Source organism: Myodes glareolus, chromosome 4 (assembly GCF_982192425.1).
Source record: "Myodes glareolus chromosome 4, mMyoGla1.1, whole genome shotgun sequence".
NCBI lineage: Eukaryota > Metazoa > Chordata > Mammalia > Rodentia > Cricetidae > Myodes > Myodes glareolus.
This window is the reverse complement of record NC_142029.1, coordinates 54,452,331-54,472,997: the sequence shown is the minus strand read 5'-3', so window position 1 is coordinate 54,472,997 and position 20,667 is coordinate 54,452,331. Positions and strand designations below refer to the sequence as shown.

The 20,667-nt window shown below is 36.7% G+C and overlaps 1 protein-coding gene across 2 annotated transcripts in view; it reads right to left on the bottom strand.

Annotated features, from left to right (window-relative positions):
- The window catches only part of Atr (ATR checkpoint kinase), a 107,805-nt gene extending 87,479 nt beyond the window's left edge, over positions 1-20,326 (bottom strand). The window contains exons 1-13 of one of the 2 annotated variants that reach the window (XM_085689551.2): positions 20,169-20,326; positions 14,488-14,579; positions 13,098-13,247; positions 10,459-11,336; positions 9,569-9,747; positions 8,690-8,881; positions 6,782-6,972; positions 6,095-6,247; positions 2,882-3,074; positions 2,395-2,651; positions 1,502-1,692; positions 1,304-1,404; positions 849-1,020 (exon numbers count right to left, since the gene is read on the bottom strand). In XM_085689551.2, the coding sequence (XP_085545677.2) occupies positions 849-1,020; positions 1,304-1,404; positions 1,502-1,692; positions 2,395-2,651; positions 2,882-3,074; positions 6,095-6,247; positions 6,782-6,972; positions 8,690-8,881; positions 9,569-9,747; positions 10,459-11,336; positions 13,098-13,247; positions 14,488-14,579; positions 20,169-20,227 (2,808 nt within the window). In that variant the 5' untranslated portion in view covers positions 20,228-20,326. The remainder of the gene's footprint in view (positions 1-848; positions 1,021-1,303; positions 1,405-1,501; positions 1,693-2,394; positions 2,652-2,881; positions 3,075-6,094; positions 6,248-6,781; positions 6,973-8,689; positions 8,882-9,568; positions 9,748-10,458; positions 11,337-13,097; positions 13,248-14,487; positions 14,580-20,168) is intronic. The other variant, XM_085689552.2, reaches the window with a different exon arrangement.
- Positions 20,327-20,667: the final 341 nt, after the last annotated feature.

Genomic DNA, 20,667 nt, shown 5'->3' with positions numbered 1-20,667 from the left:
AACTAATACTTTCAAGCTAGCATGAGAGTAGTGTCAAGTTCTACACTGCCAGAGTCACTCATTCAATTCTTGTAATAATTTTAATGAGGTGAATTTTGTCATAATCTCCATTTTATGGAAAAGCAACCAGACTTAGTCAGGAAACTTTAATATCATGCTAAGGATTATATCACAAACACAGGGTAAACCAGTATTTTAACCTGGTCTAACTTTTCAGTCATTGATTAATATACCTTTTTGAAAACAAAGTGTCATGTTGGCAATATCAAGACATAAAAAAGTTAAGTATCACTAAACAGGCTAAAAAAATGATGACTCTCTAAAGCTTATCAAGAATATAATAATTTTACAAATTATTGTAAGATGATATTCTTTATCATTTATAACCCATATCTTCAGACCAATATACTTAAATACAAATAGCAGCAATTCAGTTCTAAATAAATATAATCTTAAAAATAATTCTTTAAAACAAAACAAGCGAGATAAGACTTACATACATGTTGTTTCTCTCTTTTGGGTTTTTTTGGTTTTGGTTTTTTTTTTTTTATTTTTTTAGTTTTTCAAGACGGGGTTTCTCTGTGTAGCCCTGGCTGTCCTGGAACTCACTCTATAGACCAGGCTGAACTTGAACTCACAGAAATCCATCCGCCTCTGCCTCCCAAGTGCTAGGATTAAAGGCATAAGCCACCACAGCCCATCTGCATGTTGTTTTTCTTAAGCCCAGTATGTATTTAAGAGACCATACCACCTCAGCTTTCCAAGGAGAGTAATTCTGGTTTCTACTTCTTTTTAAATGCCTGCAAAATGTTCTATTGTCTATCTAAAGGCTGAATGCTGGCTTTCACCTGACAGATGGGTTTCTTATATTGGCTGAAAAAATTTTGCAGTTTAACACTTTTAGCTGCAACTAGTGCTCGAATCTCTGTGTACGCTGCTCCGGAGACAGACGCTGACTTAGACAACAAACAATGTAGTAAGTGCAAGAGTGCAAAAGGTATCAAATCTCCTTTAGCTGCCCTGAAAATAAAAACAAACACAGGTATACATAAGGTTAATGTCTCAGAAACTAATGCTGATCCACAAATAAATATATGCTGAATCATATTTTTCTATAATATACATCTCATATCACCATTTACTCTTTTTCCCCCCAGTGCTGAGGAACAAATCCAGACTTTTGTGTACATCAGCCAAGTATTCCACCACTGAACTACATCTCCAGCCCTCACTGTCTCTACTGCTAGGCAAATAAGACAGTAAGAAAAATAGTAAGTTTCATTTCAAATACTGTCAAACGTACCTTCCAATGTCCCCTGTTGTAAGAATCAAGGTATCCTTTAGTTCGTTATTTCTCGACATTTGGGCGTGTGTATATGCTTCTTTCATTCTTAAAACAAAAAGCTAGAAAAGCAAACTTTATTGATCAGAAAAGTTCTAGAGCTACATTTATTAAAAAAAATCTGTGTTTTAATTTAAATTTTAACTTAAAAATTCTAACCTCTTTTATGAATCCATCCTCAGAGTCCAAAGATTCCAATATATACTTAATATTTCCACTAAAAGCAACTCTAACAACCTTGTCTGGATCTTCCATCAAATTTAATAAAGTCCCAAGAACTGTTTTTACCTCTGTTTCATCTTCTTGAAAATTAAGATGCTTACAAAGATGAGGCAGATTGTCTATGAAAGCTAAAGAGAGACAATATATATTTTCTAATTTGACACATCATTTATCAAAGTACTTAAAAATACTGCCAGCAAATAGGATACAGAAAACAATCTCATGCTGCCTTTATGTCAATATTTAGAAATACATAGCACACATATTTTAAGGTGATTAGAATTTATTAATTTATTTTTGTTTAGTTTTTTTGGTCATTTGTTTTATTGTTTGTTTGTTTTGAAACAGTTCTCACTGTGGAAACCTGACTAGCCTGCAACTCACTTTGTAGACCAGATTGGACTTGAACTCACAGAGATTCACCTACCTCTGTCTCCTAAGTGCTGGGATTAAAAAGGCATGTGCCACTACAGCTAGCAAATTTACCAATTTAAATTATTTTATACTCAATGAAGGTAATAAATGACAAATTTAAAATAAATTCTAGAGTCTAAGTTATCAAATGATCATTTTTAGGTCTTGTAGATCATTGTCTCTTATACTTAAACTTTAAAAAAAAAATCTTTCAACTAAGAGGGCTCTTAGACTTTTCAATTTTACAGAACTTAGGGTGTTCCTATAACTACTTACCAACTATATGAAAGTTTGTGAATTAACCGCAACTTACTACTAAACACATGGATCTTCCAAGTGTGTGTGGCAATCTCAACACTGCAGCAAGTTTATACCCAATGTCACTGGAAAGTGTTTAATCCCAATTGACCGCTCACCGAGTTTTACTGGACTAGGTGTTTTTTCTTCCAGCAAGAAAAGGAATGGCTTGCAGACAGAAGCTCGTACTTGAGAAGAAGAACATTCGTGTTGAGGAGTGGCTTTCAAGTTCTTACAGAACAGGTCCACATGTTCAAAGAAAGGCTCTACCGAGGAACTCGTCAGACAAAACACACCATGAAGAGAACAGACAAGCTGATCAAGGACAGAAGCAAATTCTTTTTTGACAATGTCAGAATCATCTTTCACTCTATCTCTGGGGAAAAAAAGAAAAAGTACTAAATCTTCCTAGTAAATATTTTGGATTAGATTTCTTTAATTTGAGACAAAGGGAAAGAAAAGATAAAACTTTAAAGGGAAAAATTTAATTTTCAAGCTAAAAGCAATATTTACTTTATTTACTCTTCAATAATAAGTGAGAGAGACACCCAGATTAATGGGTTACATAATCAAGTCATATATTCAAATTAAAGTCTTAATACATACATAAGCATCTTGGGAATTTGGTTACAAGAATTCTGCTGCTGCAATAAGATAAAAAATCCTTTAACACAACTAGCCCGGATTACTTCATGGGAGCTCATCAGGGCCCAATTATAAACTGCTGTTCTCCATTCAAGGAATATTTTTCTTGGAAACAGAGTCAGAAGAAACACACATTGTGACTGTGCCTGTGGAGCTAAAAAGAACAAACTTTATTAAACAAGATTTCTTTAAAAAGCTTTTTACTTGTTATTGGGGGTGGTGCACAAATGTGCCAAAACTCTTGTGAGGAAGTCAGAGGACAACTTGTGGGCATTACTTCTTTCCTTCCACAATACAGGTCCCAGGGACCAAACTTAGAACATCATGCTCAGTGGCAGGACCCTTTACACACTGAGACACCTTGTCAGCCAGTAAGCAAAGTTTCTTTTTAAATCTTTTAATTAATTAATTAATTAATTATGTATGCAATATTCTGTCTGTGTGTATGCCTGCAGGTCAAAAGAGGGCACCAGACACCAATACAGATGGTTGTGAGCCACCATGTGGTTGCTGGGAATTGAACTCAGGACCCTTGGAAGAGCAGGCAATGCTCTTAACCTCTGAGCCATCTCTCCAGCCCCAGCAATATTTCTAAGAAGTTAATTTTACGTGTGTGTGTGTGCGCACCCATGTGTACACATGAATGCCTATATATGTATGCTGTGAAATTAGCATTTATTTATTTTTTGAAATTAGCATTTAAAGTACATACACTATCAAAGGTAATTAAATCTTCTAAAAATAATGCAAGAACACTGATAAATGTTTACAAACAACTTTTCGTATAGAGAAATGCAAATTGAAAATCACGTGTATCAGACCGAATAACGTCAAGACAGTTATCTCCCTGAATTTTTATTGCTCTACATAATAAGATATTTTAAACCTGGTGATGTCAAGAACACAATTCTCATATTCTGCTAACAAGAATGTAAACTAATGCATCTTTGGGGAACAATACAACAGTACAGAATACAACATGTGGAAATGCTACACCCTAGTAATTCCATTCCCAGGTAATTAACTTCAAATAGCACTTTAAGTAATATGCATATGAATATCCTGATCTTTTCTGAAAATTCAGATTCTCAACCAGAATATTCTAGCAGAACATAAGATACTCTATTTCCTTTTAAAATCTTATATCTTTATTTACTTTTACTGTATGAACGTTTTGCCTTGCATGTATGTCTGTTTGCCATGTTTATGTCTGGTTTCTGTAGAGGTCAAAAGAGGGTATCAAATCCCCTGGAACAAGAGTTACAGGCAGAAGATACTAATTTCTAGGAAGTTCTCACAAGCTTGCACTACTGGTCTATGGGCAATAGTTCAAAGATCAACGCCTTGGGAAGATTCAGAATTTCTTAAAAATATTCACAGACTTAAAATTGTCAGCAACTAAATTGTCTGTCAGTGCCATGATAATGTTTATTTTTTAAAGATTTAGTTGTACTGTTTTAAATTATGAATTGAGGTGGAGGAGTGGGACTGTGCATGTGAATGTAGGTGCCTGAGAAAGCTAGGGACATTGAACTCTCCTAGAGCTGGAGTTACAGACAATGTAAGCTGCCTGATATGATGCTGAGAACAAACTCAGGTGCTCTAGAAGAGCAAGCAACTGATGCTCTGTTAACTGTTAACTGACACACCTCTGCAGCCCAGAGACTGTTTGTCTTATAATTGCTTATTAACTTAAAAAATAAGAAAGAATATATGAATCATCTGAATAAATCCCATAAATACAGTGCTGACCCAGTCAGTCACAGGGGCACATGCCTGTAATACCAATAACTTAGGAGGATCAGAAGTTGAAGGCCAGCTTCATCAACACAGTCAAATTTGGGGTTAGCCTGTTTTATATAAAAGCCTATCTAAAAAATAAAGACAATGTTAACTAACAAAATACAAGTTGTGAAAATGAAGATAATTCTTTATATTATATAAGAAATACATATACAATAAAAGTAATAAAGCAAGAATGGTAGTTATTGCTAGGAAAAAGAGAAAACTAGAAATAAAAGATCAATCAAAGGGTTTGTTTACTTATTTACTTATCTTTCATGTTTTGAGTCAGGGTCTCACTATATAGCCCAGGCTGGCCATGAACTTGCAATTCAGTCTCCTGCCTTGGCTTCCCAAGTGCTGGAACTGCAGGCATGCACCACCACATTCACCTCAAAGAACTCTCACCAAATCCTTAACATTTTTTCTTTTTTGTTTTTTTGTTCTGAGACATTACCGGCCTAAAGGGCTATACCATTCCATTTTTAGTGGCACCGAGGATCAAACCTGGGGCCTCTAGTCTGCTAGGTTAGAGCTCTACCTACTGAATAGGTACATTCCCAGCACTAACATTTTATTTACAGAAGTAGGAAATTGATATGTTTAGAATACTATTCTCTACTTTTTATGTATAGTCCTAAAATACCTCATAGATTTCTTAAATGAAGATTTTTGTCATTTTTGATTTGTTTTGAAGACAGGGACTCACTGGGCAGCTCAGGCTAGCCTAGAACTCATGGCAGTCTTCCTGTCTTGATCTCCTCAGTGCTGAGATGGCAGGTATGAGTCATCAAACCCAGGCTCAAGATAAAGATACTTGAATATATGTAGTGACACTTCATTTGTATTTTAATAAATAAAGCTTGCCTGAAGATCAGAGAGTAAAACAGCCCCAATGGTCACCCTTACAGACCAGACAGTGGTAACACCCACCTTTAATCCTAGAAGCCACACTAGTTGCCATAGAAACTAGGCAGTGCATGCTTTTAATCTCAACCTGAGAAAGGACTATGAACAGGAAAAGACAGTTCGCAGTCACAGTCTCATTCTGAGATTCCTGGAGGCAGGACCGCCATTTCGGACTGAAGTCGAGGTAAGAGCCAGTGGATGGCTGTTATGCTTTTCGGATCTTCAGGTTGAATTCTAATTTTTCTCTTTGAGTTTTTATTAATCATGCTTCAAGTATACATTTCCAATTCTGTACAGATAAAAAGGACATAGGTATAGGGCAAGCATCCCTTCTCTAACTGTTTATATACCAAACTCCTTTCTGTGCTCTTTGAAGTATTCTTTTAATTATTGAAAAATAAGTGATAAAGTATTATAAATTCTACACAGATCAATTATGCACAACATAAGCTACATACATCAGACAATTTTGTGATTACTTACAATAACTATCACAAACCCTCTGGCTCAATGGCAGAAGATTAGTAGCAAATGTGGTCAACTTTAAAGAGTTATCATCAGAATGGGAATAAATCCATGGAAGTGAAAGCATTCCACATAACTCTTCTAGAATAGGCTCCTCAAATGAACTTTTAACTACAGAGATAGACAAAAGACATAAATTATACCAATTCCTTAATCATATTTATTTTCAAGACTGTAGACATTCAAAATATCAAGTGGAATTATATTCAACATTCAATAAACAAGGATTCTTAAAACAAAGGGCCATAAACAATTCTCTGTTTTAACTAGGGGTGGTCTGTGGCAAACTTAGGCCTTGCACATATTAAACAAGTACTCTAACACTGAGCTGTACTTCTAGTCCCATGCTGAAGTCTGTGAGATATGTTATTTAAAAACATATACATCTATGCACTGTCTAAATAGATCATTGTATTCAGATTTTCAAACCAAAACATTTAAACATTTCAAATAAATATCTACTCACAAAATTAATCAAAATATTACACATATAAATGTGAAACTCAGAAACCACCAGAATGTTTAATTAACAGAAATTTTGGTAATATTCTGAACATTGCACACTTTTTCATTTAAACTTTAGGTAAAAACAGAAAGCCTATTTCTACAAGGACTAAGGTTAATCTCCCACTTATTTGTACTCACCTTGCATATACATCAAAGCATCATAAATTCTCACCATGTTATCAATGACTGATTCCAGTTCAAGTTTCTGAACAGAGCCTAACAAACTCCTACAGCTCTTGATCACTTTTTTATAGAAATCCAAAGACATCCAAGTTATCACTATTGGAGGTTTCTTCTTATATTTGTGTTGACAGTCCTTCAAATTATGGCTGCAATGAGTACATTTTTTAAAAAAGATATTAGAATTAAGAATTCTGTTAGAGTTCAATATTTTTATATTTTAATATGTTTCATTTTAACATTTATTTTATTTTAATAAAGCCAAAACTAAATACAGAACTAACCTATAACCTTAAGTCAATTTAAAGTAAGTATGCAAACCAACCAACCTTATGTTTAAGTGTATTCTTTCTCTTTCTCTCTCTCTCTCTCTCTTTTTTTTGGTTTTTCAAGATAGGGTTTCTCTGTGTAGCCCTGACTGTACTGGAACTAGCTCTTGTAGACCAGGCTGGCCTCAAACTCATAGAGATTTGCCTACCTCTGCCTCCTGAGTGTTGGGATTAAAGGTATGCGCCACCATCTCCCGGCCTTAAGTGTATTCTCTTAATATTGTTTTAAGTCACTGTTTTTACAGGTTTTTTTTTCTGTTGTTTGTAATATGTGTGTGATGTGAAGGAGACATACACACACACTGAGTTTAACTTTGAAGCCTAGGCTGGCCTGGTGACAATCCTCCTGTCTTAATCTCTTAAATCACTCGTGATGTGAGTATTGATCTAGGATCTTTGAATGTTGGCATTACCAAGCTGAAATAATGATAGAAGACATGCCTGTGTAGTTAGTAACTGATGTGACAAGTACTCTTCAGAAAAGGACAAGAATCTAATCTATTCCTTTAATTCATCTCAAATTCTAAGTTTAGTGGCATCTGAATTAATTTATTTTTTCCTAAAATCTCCTCTTTTATAGCTCCATATTGGTTAGTTATAAATCAGCACAGAATGATTGATCACAAGCTGTTCTAAATTGGGGCAGTAAAAGTAAGTCTTCTAAAGGTCATACTTGTTTCTTTTGATAGAAAATTTACATAAAGACACTAAACAGAAAGTCTGCCTCTTCTGCATTCTAAATTTCTACACTATTTCAAAAAATATAGTCTAATGAAGATGAATTTCTGAATTGTATGTAAATATGTTCTGCTACCTTTATATTATGTATCCTTGGGAAAAGTTATTTAGGCTTAAGAGAAAAATCTAATTTTTCTGCACTTTAACTTCTATTCAGTAAAATAGGTATAACAGCATTTACCTCTAGGACTGACATAAATATTAAGAAGGAAGCAAGTTGTAGTACCTCCTTTAGCAGATACTCGGTAGAAAATTTCTTAACTACGTCACTACCAGGTTTGTGTCCTAAGGTCACAAAAATCAAGTAAGTAATGAAGTTTCTTAAAATGGTAAATACAAATTCATTAAAGGAAGCCCACACAGAAAATAAAAACATTGGTGGGGCTGGAGAGATGGCTCAGAGGTTAAGGACGCTGACTGTTCTTCCAGAGGTCCTGAGTTCAATTCCCAGCAACCACATGGTGGTTAACAACCATCTACAATGAGATCTGGTGCCCTCTTCTGGCATGCAGTCATACATGGAGGCAGCACACTGTATTGTATACACAATAAATAAAATCTTTAAAAAAAAATTTTAAAAATTAAAAAAAAAAAAACATTGGTTGGGCCAGTGAGCTGATTCAGTGGGTAAAGCACTTGTCCTAAATGACCTGACTTTCTTCCCCGGAACCTATGTAAAAGCAGGAGACTGACTCCACAAAGTTGGTCCCCTGACCTCCACATGCATTCCATGGTACGCATGTCCCATACACACATAATAAAATACTTTTAAAAAAATCTTTTAACATTTTTTTTTTACCCATCCATGTCTTGATGAGAACAGTGAACAGTACAGAGAGCAGTCAGCTGTAATACAACAGTGATTCCTTCTAACTTCTCAGCAACAGAATTCTTTAGAGTACCACATTCAAGAGAAATCTGAAGGGATTCAGCTTTCTGTTTCAGTACATTCCATAATATGCTCTTTTTGTCCATATCCACATGAGTAATTCTATAATTATAATCACAGTAAAAGGTATTAATATATAATACAAATGTATTTCAATCAAATAAAATATACAGCTCATGAATGCAATGCTTACTTAGTATACATAGGCTTATATTCCAGCACAAAATTAATAAGTAAATGATTCTTTTCAAAACAAAAGAGCCAGCAAGATGGCTCAGCAGATAAAGGCACTTGCTACCAAGCCTGTGAATCTGAGTTTGATCTGAGCCACATAATGGAGAAGAGAACCCACTGACCTCTACACAGTAATTGTGGTATATACATACGTGTAGACAAGACACACACACATACACACCAGTAATTATAATAATAAAACAAAAATTGCAATGTATTATCAACTTTTATCTACATTAGGATAGATTTAAAACAATGTTCAATTTGGCTGAACTATAGCAATTCTTTGGCTACATATAAAAAATAGTGTATTTGTTAAGATTTGAAATACAACAGAAACACAGGCTGACACTTTTCAAATACAGGCATGCAAAAACATTCAAAGAAACTATGTATATAGTGTCATACTAGATTAAACCACAATGACTAGCAAAATATTTTAATAATTCCTATTGTCTATGTTTAGAAATATGTTTTAAAACCAGAACACTTAACATTTTTTTAAGGCAAATAAAATTTATGAATTTTCTAAAATAAAATAGAATGAGGTCATACTCTTCAAACTGTCTGGATAACCTTTTGGAAGAGTTGAGAGAAGAGCTGAGTCTACGCCTCTTTGGTGACACCTCATCATTATTACCACTGAGATTTTCCTGTTGAGTTTCGCACTGAATTCCCTCGATAATTTCTATACTTTCCATTTTCAAGGCTGCATAAAATGGTCCCAATAAATACTGAAAAGACAAAAATAATTTCAAATACTATCTTAGGAGACATGTTTATATTATTTATAAACAGAAAAGTGCACTAGGTGTTAGCTACATGTTTTCTAGGAAGATAAACTATTTCTGAATCTTATAAGGCAAATCAAATATCCACATTAATCCATATTATTTTGCATTCTATCAATTAAGAATGGTTCTATAGCTTTAAAAAGGCCTACAACACATATATACTATAATCTTTCTCAAAATGCTATACAGAAATTTTTATAAGGGAATCGCTAACTTTTTCATACTACAAATCTAGCAAAACTTACAGACTAAACTAAATTTAAATGAAATGTGCAATGCATAAAATACTGAATCAAGTTACTACATACCTGAATATTTTATTGCCTGTCTTTTCCCACAGTCCAAAAAGGATTATCACTACTTATTCTAAAGTGAAATCATTCACAGATAAAAATCTCAATGATTAAATCAATTAATGCTGCTATAAACAAATATTTTATAAATTCCACTTTAAAACAATCTATTCCATTGGCAGTTCACTAACATAATGAAATTTTTCTGAAATGGAAGTAAAAAGTCTATGACAGGGAATGAAACCAAACAATGAAAATCATCATGCATTATTATGTGAGATATTCTCTTTTCTTGTTAATAGAGCCTTTACACTTAAATGAACAAAACATGTAATGTGTAGTCTTAATAATTACTTACCCCAATATGTGTCTGAACTCCAAGAACATCTACAAGAGCTCTACAAATATTTGTCACATATATCTTCCTGACCTGTAAAGCCGATTCATATCCAGCTGGCACAAATTTAAGAAAATACTGCAGTAAATGACACAAACTTGCTTTCAGCAAATCAGACTTGAGCCGCATAAGCACACGATCTTCAAACATGACACAGAGTTTTTCCAGCAGCACATTTAAGTAGACAGGTTCGATATTTCTATAAGCTTCTGCTTCAAAGGGGAATAGTGTCTTTACCAGCTTTGACAAGGGCTCTTCATACAGTTTCAATTGGTCAGCATCCATTCCTACAAGGTGTTGTAGTAATTCCAAAAATAAGCTGAAGAAAGTGCTGGCTGGCTGTGCTGGTAATCCTCCAAGCTCAAAGAGTTCAGTTAAAAGGCTAATTGCTAAAGATCTGATTTTGGGACTACCATGTTCTAGCAGAGCACAGCCTATCTGCCACAACAACAATTCTTGTCTTCTAAAAAACACAGTTGGAACAATATGAATAAGAACCATTAATAAAGTGACTTCAATAAATTCTACATTTTGCATGTTCATGAATTGCAAAGGAGCTGGCTGCAAACATCCCATGTATTCATCTAATCGGCTTAAAAATCGACTAACAACCACTGGCCATTCCATAACATTACCCACTGCATTTCTCTTGTGGAGATAAATTAAGTCTTCAAAAAGATAGAGTAATTCCCTTGTGAGTACGCCAAAAATAGCAGGATTCTTGCTTTTAAAAAGAAATAATAATGAGCAGATAACTTCACATATTTTCTTGTGTAACATGTGGCAGGATGGACTTGCTGCAATCCGTAAAAGTCTTGTAATGATCCAATGACTGAATTCTTTGAAACAAACAGAAAATATATTAAATAAGCAAGAATATCATTAAGTGTGAATTTGCTAAATGCATTATGATTGATTTTTAAAGTATAAATCTCACTAAGAGAACAGTCTTAGGTTCCCACAAAGCACAAAGACTGTACTTCAGAATATCAATTTCTGAGCTACACAAAAAAAGTTCTAGTTTACCATTTACTAGTTATGTCATCGCCACCTCGCTGAAGATGCATTATGCTATTTATTATTGTGAAGATCAAGTAATGTAACCTATGTGAAATAGCATAGTTCCCAAAGCATAATAAATATTCAACAAATAGCTACTATTACTCCATCAACAAAAATCCTATTTTTCTTTTTTGAGACAAGGTCTCATTCATGTTATGTAGCCCATACAGCCCTGAACTTACTATGTTGCCAAGGATGACTTTAAACTTCTGAAGATCCTTCTGCTCTCAAGTGCCAGGAATTAGATGTATAAGCCACAACACCCAGCTTCCTTCAATGAAAAGTTACTGATTGTGGAGTTGGAGATGTGGTTCAGTAATAGATTACTTATCACTCCATGTAAGGTGCAATATTCAAGCCTATTCATATGTACATGTCATTTACTTACTTGAGACAGAGTCTGTCTACATATTTACCTGTTTGTTTGAAAGTCTCTCTACATAGCCCAACGTGCAGACCAGGCTGGCCTTGAACTCAGAGATCTGCCTGCCTCTGCCTCCCAAGTGCTGAGATCAAAGACGTGTGCCACCATGCCTAGTTCATCTTGTTTTAAATATTACTAACTCTAAAATTATTTCATAACCCACTCATGGGTTATAGTCCATACTTATATATACAAAATATAGCTAAAACTGGCATGATTATAGCATAAATTAAGAACTTATGACAGGAAAAATACAGAACCTCAATAATAAGAACATATAAAGCAGCAGCAACCAAGGCAGTCCCAGATGGCCAGGAGGAGTCAAAAAATACATTTTGAAGGATATATTTCCAAAGCAGATACTTGTAATACTACCAACAAATTCTAAAATATTTCATTATATAGAGCAAGTTTACTTTGCATCCCTTTGAGGGAACTAGGAAAAAAAAAAGAAAAAAATGATCAATGGAGTAGTAACAATAAAGTAAAAGCCTAGAAAAAAAGCTTCAACATACAAAAAGAAACTTTTTCTTAAAAGGTAATATAGTAAGTTTTTGTTGCTATTGTTTTGGTTTGGTTTTTTAAGACAGGGTTTCTCTGTGTAGCCCTGACTGTCCTGGAACTCACACCATAACCAGGTTGACCTTGAACTCAAAAAATCTGTCTGCCTCTGCCTCCTGAGCACTGGGATTAAAGGCATGCACCACCATACCCAGCATAAATAAGTGTTTTTGAATAGAATGTCTAAACAGGCTTTGTAGTAACTAGAGAGTATGTTCCAGCAAACCTTAAAAATAAATAAATAAATAAATAAGTAGCTAAAAGCTGAAAGGGGTGGTACATGTCTTTAATCTCATTACTTAGGAACCAGGCAGATCTCTGAGTTCCAAACCAGACTGGTCTACAAAGTGAATTCTAGGCCAGCCAGTAACCTAGTGATCCTAACTTAAAAACAAAACAAACAAACAAACAAACAAAAAACTGCTACCATATTTCCCCTCAATATATTAGAAATATGACTTTTACGAGTATGTGATCATATATAAACAATATTCAGAAAAGCAGAAAAGAGATCCCATAAAACTGACAATTTACATAAAATGATACCACTTGCCAATACAACTGTCTTTGGCTTCATTTTGTCCCTGGCTTCCATTCACATTTACAAACATAAGTGGAGAAGACTTCATGATGTGCTGGATGAAATCAAGTAACATCACAGAGGTCGGCTGAGCATCAGTCTTCTTTACAAGTTCTAGAGCAACTAAGAGACAAAAGAAAAGTCATGACAAACTAAATAGAGCTTTTGTTAGGAAATTAATCTTTGGTAATCAAAACTTTTGTCCAGCAGAATATTCATGCTAAACCGATATAGAGAAATACGAGATTATCTAATATTCTTTTTGTATGTATGTAGTATAAGTGTATGTAAATGTTCATGGGTGTGTGTGAATGTATATGTGCAGGTCAAAGGTCAATGTTGAGTGTCTACCTCCATCATTTTTGAGACAAATTCTCTCTCCGAACCTGGACTTCACCAATTTAGCTAGACTGGCTGGATCAGAAAGCTCCATTAGATATGCTCTGAGATTGCAGGTGTGCACCACGGCAGCTGGCTTTTTAAGACTGTGCTGGGGATTTAAAGGCAGGTCTTTATGCTTATGCAGTCAGTTCAGTGTCTCAGTCATGTTTCCAGTCTGCCACCTAATTTTACAATAGCCATATTCATTAATTTATCATACATCAATTCTGCAAGATGGCAGGCCTATAAGGTGCCAGGCACCAAGCTAAAATCTGAAGATAAAAGCAAAAACAAAAGCAATAATCTGGTGAAGGAGGCAAAAAAAATTAAAAATAGTAGTGAAACATGGTAACTCAGGATGAAAGGAAACAGTTCTGGAAAAATACGGGAAGTTATTTCCTATATGAAAAGTTGGCAGAGGGAAAAAGCAAGTGGTCAAAACAGAAGGAGCACATACAAAACCACATCTCCTAAGTGCTCATAGTCCTTGGCTATTTTTTTCAGCAACCTATAATTTTGTGGATTGAAAACAACAAAGTTTAAATGGCTACAATAAATCTAAATCATAAAATGCATTGGTACCAAATTCCACTTTCCCTTCCTTTTGCTATGACAGGTTTTATTTTTGTTTTTGTTTCGTTTTGTTTGTGGCATTTGCTATATGTCTACTATTGGCACAAGCTGTCAATAAAAAAAATCCACATAATTGGAATTGATCAAATGTTTTAAAGCACATCAAAGATCTCTAGGAAGCCAGTAGAAAATCATGGTTATTAACAGAAACACAAACTTTGCTTTAAGGTCTAAATTACATATGTTTTAAGTAACAAGCAACACTGAGTAATAACTTGCTAGAAATTAGTATCTCTAACAAATATTAACTGTATAACTAAAACTGCCTAGAGGAAAAAATTGGTAGTATAAGGTTACATGAAAAACCACCTAATTCCTGAAGTTCATGTAAGAAATAATTCCTTCTTACCAACATTTACATCTGTAAGTATTCGGTCAATGAACTGGCAGAGAATTTGTCTTGGTTTCTGTACAACGGTATTATATTCCTCTGGAGTCGCACTAAAATACAAAAAGCTTGTTAGAAGAGAACAGAGAGCACTTGGGAGGCAGAGACAGGTGGATCTCTGAGTTCGAGGCCAGCCTGGTCTACAGAGCGAGTTCCAGGACAGGCTCAAAAGCTACAGAGAAACACTGTCATGAAAAAAAAGGGGGGGGGGCTGGTGGTTCCTTTTTGCTGGGCTCTAGTGGTATGCGCCTTTAATCCCAGCACTAGGAAGGCAGAGGTAGGTGGATTCCAGCGAGTTCAAGGCCTATAGAGTGAGTTCCAGGGCAGTTAGGACTCTTACACAGAGAAACCCCGTCTTAAAAAATTAAAAAATAAATAATAAAAAAAGACAGCTAAGGGTGAGCAAGCAAGATGACTTAGCATATAAAGGCACATGCTGCCAAGTCACGCTTGAATTTCATCCCTAAGATTGTGGGAGGCGAGAACGAACCCCCACGAGCTATCCTCTGACCTCCACATGCACCGTGTGCTGTGTGTGACTCTCTCTCCTGATAAATTCACATAAAACACACCTATAATTGGAAGCTGAGGCAGGAAGCTAGCAATTCTAGGTTAGCATTGGCTACTTAGAGAGGTCTGTCTCACAAAATAAACCAACAAAAAGGTTTTAATCTTTAAAAGGACTCACTTTTTAATTTGTAAAAAAGCGCTCTAAAGTTGTATTTATCAAATGTGATTAGTTTAAGTGTTAGTATAAATGGTATTCTACTACTTAAAAATAAAAAACCTAAAGGCATTAATAATTTGGGGGGAAGGGTCCTAAATGCCAGAGCAAGAATCTGATCTGCAGATTTTAGAAATGTGCACTTAAAATGGAAATCATTAGCCACATATGAATATTTAATACTTAAAATGAAGTTACTCCAAAATAAGATGTATATTGGATTACAAATACTTACACAAAAAAGGTAACAGCATTAATCATCTTATACAAGTTACATGTGAACATGGTAGTATTTAGATACAATGAGTTAATGCACCGCTTATAAAACACATTACTAACTTAATTTTACTTCTTTCCTTCCTACTTTTTCAAATATGGTTACTAGAAAATTTTCAATAATTACATATGTAACTTCTACTACAGTTCCATTAAACAGTCTGATCTAGAGCTTCTTTAAGAAATAAATTCTGCTGGGGTGGTGGGTGGTGCATGCCTTTAATCCCAGCACTCAGGAGTCAGAGGCAGGGAGATCTCTGAGTTCAAGGCCAGCCTGGTCTACAAGAGTTAGTTTCAGGACAGGAATTAATTCTGAGCCAGGCAGAGGTGCCACATGCCTTTAATCTCAGCCTGCAGGAGGGGCAGAAGCAGGTGGATCTTTGGGTTCAAGGCCATCTTGGTCTAGTGAGTTTCAGGATAGTTAGAGCTACACACTGAAAAACCCTATCTTGGAAGAAAAAAAAAAGGAGGAGGAGGAGGAAGGAAGGAAGGAAGGAAAGAAGGAGGGAAGGAAAGAAGGTGAGAAAGAGAAAAGAAGGAAGGAAGAAATTCTGTGAATGGGCATGGTGGCATACACCTTAATCTCAGCACTCAGGAAACAGAGACAGGTGGATCTCTGTGAGTTTCAGGACACTTGACAAATATTATAGAGAGACCCTGTCTCAAATAAACAAACTACAAATTCTAAGAGTAGAAAAGAAAGTAAAGTCTATAATTAACTTAAGAACCACATAAAATAATTACAATCTGTGATTTAATCTAGATCTCAAATAGCATTAGTAATCTTAAATTGATAATGGTACCATGATTATGTTTTATAAGTCTCAAACAAGTGTCCATAGTGTAGCAGTCATCACATCTGTTTCATGCATGTGAAGTCCTAGGTTCAATCACTAGTGGAACCATAAGTCGTCTTGCTCATGGTACTGGGCAGACAGCTCAGTACTAAGAGTATTGCTGCTCTTGCAGAGGATCCTGGTTTGGTTCCCAACCACCACATTGTTACAATGATCAATAAAGACAGTTCCAGGGCATCCAATGACCTCTTCTGATCTCTGAGGGCACCAGCACACACACATGCATGCAGTCAAAATAACTTACACACACACAAAATAAAATAAAATAAACCTATAAAAGAAGTCTCTATCTTTAACTGATAATTACTGATGAACTCACATCTGGGATTTAGTGCAGAATAATAGGTGCTGAGAGAAAGAAGGCTATGAAGGAGGAAATCAATATATAATTTTTATTCTTTTGTTTTTTCTTCTTTTGTTGTATCTAAAATCTTTCATAATAAAAAGGTAACAAAATTCTAAGAAATATATATTTATTCTTTTTTAAAAGATTTATTTATTTATTTATTATGTATACAACATTCCTTCCATGTATGCCTGCAGGCCAGAAAAGGGCACCATATCTCGTTATAGATGACTGTGAGCCACCATGTGGTTGCTGGGAATTGAACTCAGGACCTCTGGAAGAGCAGCCAGTGCTCTTAACCACTGAGCCATCTCTCCAGCCCCTATAAATTTTTCTTAAGGCTACTCAAGAAAAAGTATTAAAGAGAAATACAATGTGGCAGAGCACAGTATTTCTCTTTAATTGACCCTGGGTTCAATCAGAATTTGGGGAAAAAATGAAAAATACAATTCAACAGAACTGTTCCCTAAAATCCTGAATGTATTCAGCTTGAGCTCCGTGACTTTACATAAAATCACCACAACATAAAATGTAGCTAACCTGTGCTACAACCATGATGACAGCTATTCTTACAGTCAATGCATATTTACTGAGCACAATGCACAAAAAGCTAACATTGAGAGAGACTGATAAATTAGGGTAGACTGTGAGGCCCTTTACCAAACAGTCAACATAAGAAACACATATCTGGGAGAAAAGGAAAATCAGCTGAAATACTCTTTGAGGTTTCAAGGCAATAACTAAGTGGGATAATTACAAGATATATGGATACTTCTAGATCTTAAGACGCATGGAGATATAATCATACAATGTGTATGAAATGAGACTAAACATTATTGCCAATGCTACTCCAACTCATAAGCAACAAGACAAGATACTAAAGATAATCTGGATCTGAGGAAGCTCAGAGTTCTAGAAGTTAAATCACCTCAGTCACACAGCTCCTATCAGTGGAAGCCTGGGATACAAATGCAACTGTAATTAATAATAACACCAGGGAGACACCTAAGCTACACTTAGAAGAGTCACAAGGAGACATGGAAAGGCCAGACAAATAGAAATCTGAGGTTGATTCAAATGCCAACAAGATAGAAATTTCACAAAGGAAACAGAGAACAGGATCAGATCAATTTTAGAAAATATCTTTTGGGTTTGTTTTGATAGATATAAATTATATACTTTGCCATTTTATGATTTTAAAGTGTATACTTTCATAGCATTAAGTTCAGCACATTACCACTGCCCATGCCTAGAACTTTCTACCTTCCCATACTTCAACTCTACACCTTAACAGCAATAACTTACTATTTCCCCTCTTATACTTCCTAGCAATATTCATTCCACTATTTTATCTCTATGGACAGGACTACTCTAGGTATCTTATAATAGCTGCATATCATATTTGTCATGTGTGACTTAGTTCATTTAGTTCTCAACCTTCCTAATACAGTTAGGACCCTTTAATACAGTTCCTTATCTTGTGGTGCCCGCCAAACATAAAATTATTTTCGTTGCTACTTTATAACTGTAATTGTGCTGCTATGAATCATAAATATTTTTAGAGGTAGAGGTTTGCCAAAGGGATCATGACCCACAGGTCGAGAACCACTGGTTTAGTATAAAATATGTCTTGTAGCATGTTAAAATTTCTTTCCTTTTCACACTGAATAATATTCGCTGTATCTATGCCACATTTGGGAGGGTTATGTCTACTTATCTGTTGGTGAACATTTGCTTCCACCATTTAGATATTGTGTGACCAGTGTAAAAATATTTGCTCAAATCTCTGCTTTAAATTCTTTTGGGTATATATTAAAAACACTTGCTAGATTATAGGGTAATTATGTATTTATTCTCCTCCATTTTCGTAGTACCTTCGTTCCATTTTCCACAGGGATTTAAGTTATAACATTCTACTTTCCGCATACCTTAACCAATTTTTTTATATATACAATAGTTATTATAATGGTCTGAAATGGTATCTCCTTTTTTGAGGGAGGTTGAGACAAGGCCTCATTATACAGCCCCTTTTAACTCCTTGGTAGCTCAAGGTGTCCTCAAATTCAGTGAGCCTTTTCCTTGGCCTCCCAAGCTATCACATCAGCTTCCTCGAGGTTTTGATTTGTGTCTCCCTTATTATTCGTCATTTCAAACACTTATCTTTATATTTTCTTATTAGTCAGCTTTATACCCTCTTTGGAGAAAAATCTGTTCAATTTTCTTATCCATTTTTTTTTATCGAATTATGAGTTTTTTATGTTGTTGAGCTATATTTTTAATATAGTAACAGCTGTTAAACTTCTAAATTTTCAACTATTTTTTAAGTCTGTGTGCATGGTGTAAGTATGTACATGTTCATGTGAGTTCAGGTGCTCATGCCCTGGAGCATGTGTTAAGGCCAGGAGGACAATCTTGGTCATTGCTTTCATCTTTGCTGAGACAGAATTTCAGTGATGACCACCTAAATTTGTATGATCAGTTTCCCCAAATCACCACTTTTACTCAAATACTTTTAGACAGAAATTACTAAATGCTCCCATAAAGTATATTTGCCACAATTATGCAAAGTAAAAATAAAAATATCACAGGGTGATGATGCAGTTGGTACGAAAGTGGCCATTTATCCTCTAATTTAGGTCTTTGGAGAAAATGAACACAGCTGCGTTGCAAAATAAACGGCAGCAGAGAGCCCACAGCCTTAGGTGAGCACTGACTTTCCGTGCAATTTCTCCGCTAAGAAAGTGAGAAGCGGCTCGTGCCTTCTGAGAGGGAGCCTACCAGCGGCGAGGGGCGTGGCGAGCACCATCTCCACATTGGAGCCTGGTTTTCATCAGGGGACTGACTCTTAGGGTGGACAGAAACCAGACATTTGGTTTGGTTTTCTCCCTTGCTTTTTTCTGAGGCAAGGTCTCCCAGTTTAGACCCGGGTGGCATCGGGGTCCGCCTGCCTGTGCTTCCCGCGTTCTGGGACTAAAGGCGTGCGACACTCTTTCCATCAGGCCGGAAAGAGGCATTTACACAAGGACCCCACCTCGGAGTTTGAGGGGCGCTGTGCACCTTACTCTGCGGACCTGGGGGAGTCCTTCAGATTGCTGACTAAAATGACGGGCTGGTCAACTCGGAGGGGGTCACGTCTTTAAGCTGACCGAAGCACGGTCTCTCTCCGGCTGAGAAGCCGGGGCCCCCAGTCACACCTCCGGCAGCGATCAGAGGAAAGAGATCCGAGGAAGGGTCTCCAGGAGCAAAGGTGTGTGCTAAAACCACCAGCAGAGACCATTCACGCAAAGCGGAAACTCGCACGGGCAAGTTCCCGCGCGCGGAGCGGCCGCCACCCGGGCACCCGGCACGCGACCGCGCTCCCGCCAACCGCCGCGGGGAGGCCGCGGCGCCGACTGCGGAGGCCCGGCGTCGCGAGGCTGGCGACCACGCGCGGCCCTACCTGCCCAGCTCCCGCAGGGCGGGGATCATGGACGCCAGCTCCAGCCCGTGGTCGCCCATGCTGACACCGACCGAACGGCTCTCAAAACAGCCGCCGCCGGGGCCGGGCTCCTCCACAGCCGCCTCAGGAAAAAGTGGCGCGCCGACGGAGGCCCGCGCGGTCCAAAACTCCTCCCGGAAGCCGCTGTCGGCCGCAACCCGCCGGCGCTTGTTCCGTTTCCGTTAGGACCTGGGGGAAATCCCGGAGGCGGCAGGGGCGGGGCCGGCAGCGGATGTGCCCGCCCAATTTTCCTCCTCACGCCTCCCCGTGACACGTGACCTTCCGCGGGTATTTCTGCTTTGAGGTGCTCAAACCGGGATGCTCAGCAAGCGGACCCAAGGATTTGGGATGGAGAGAGATATGGCGACCTGACAGTCAACGTTATATATTTCACTATGTCAGAATTACGTATTCAACTGGGTAAGGCCACGCAGTGGCGCTTACACTGGCTGTTTAGCAC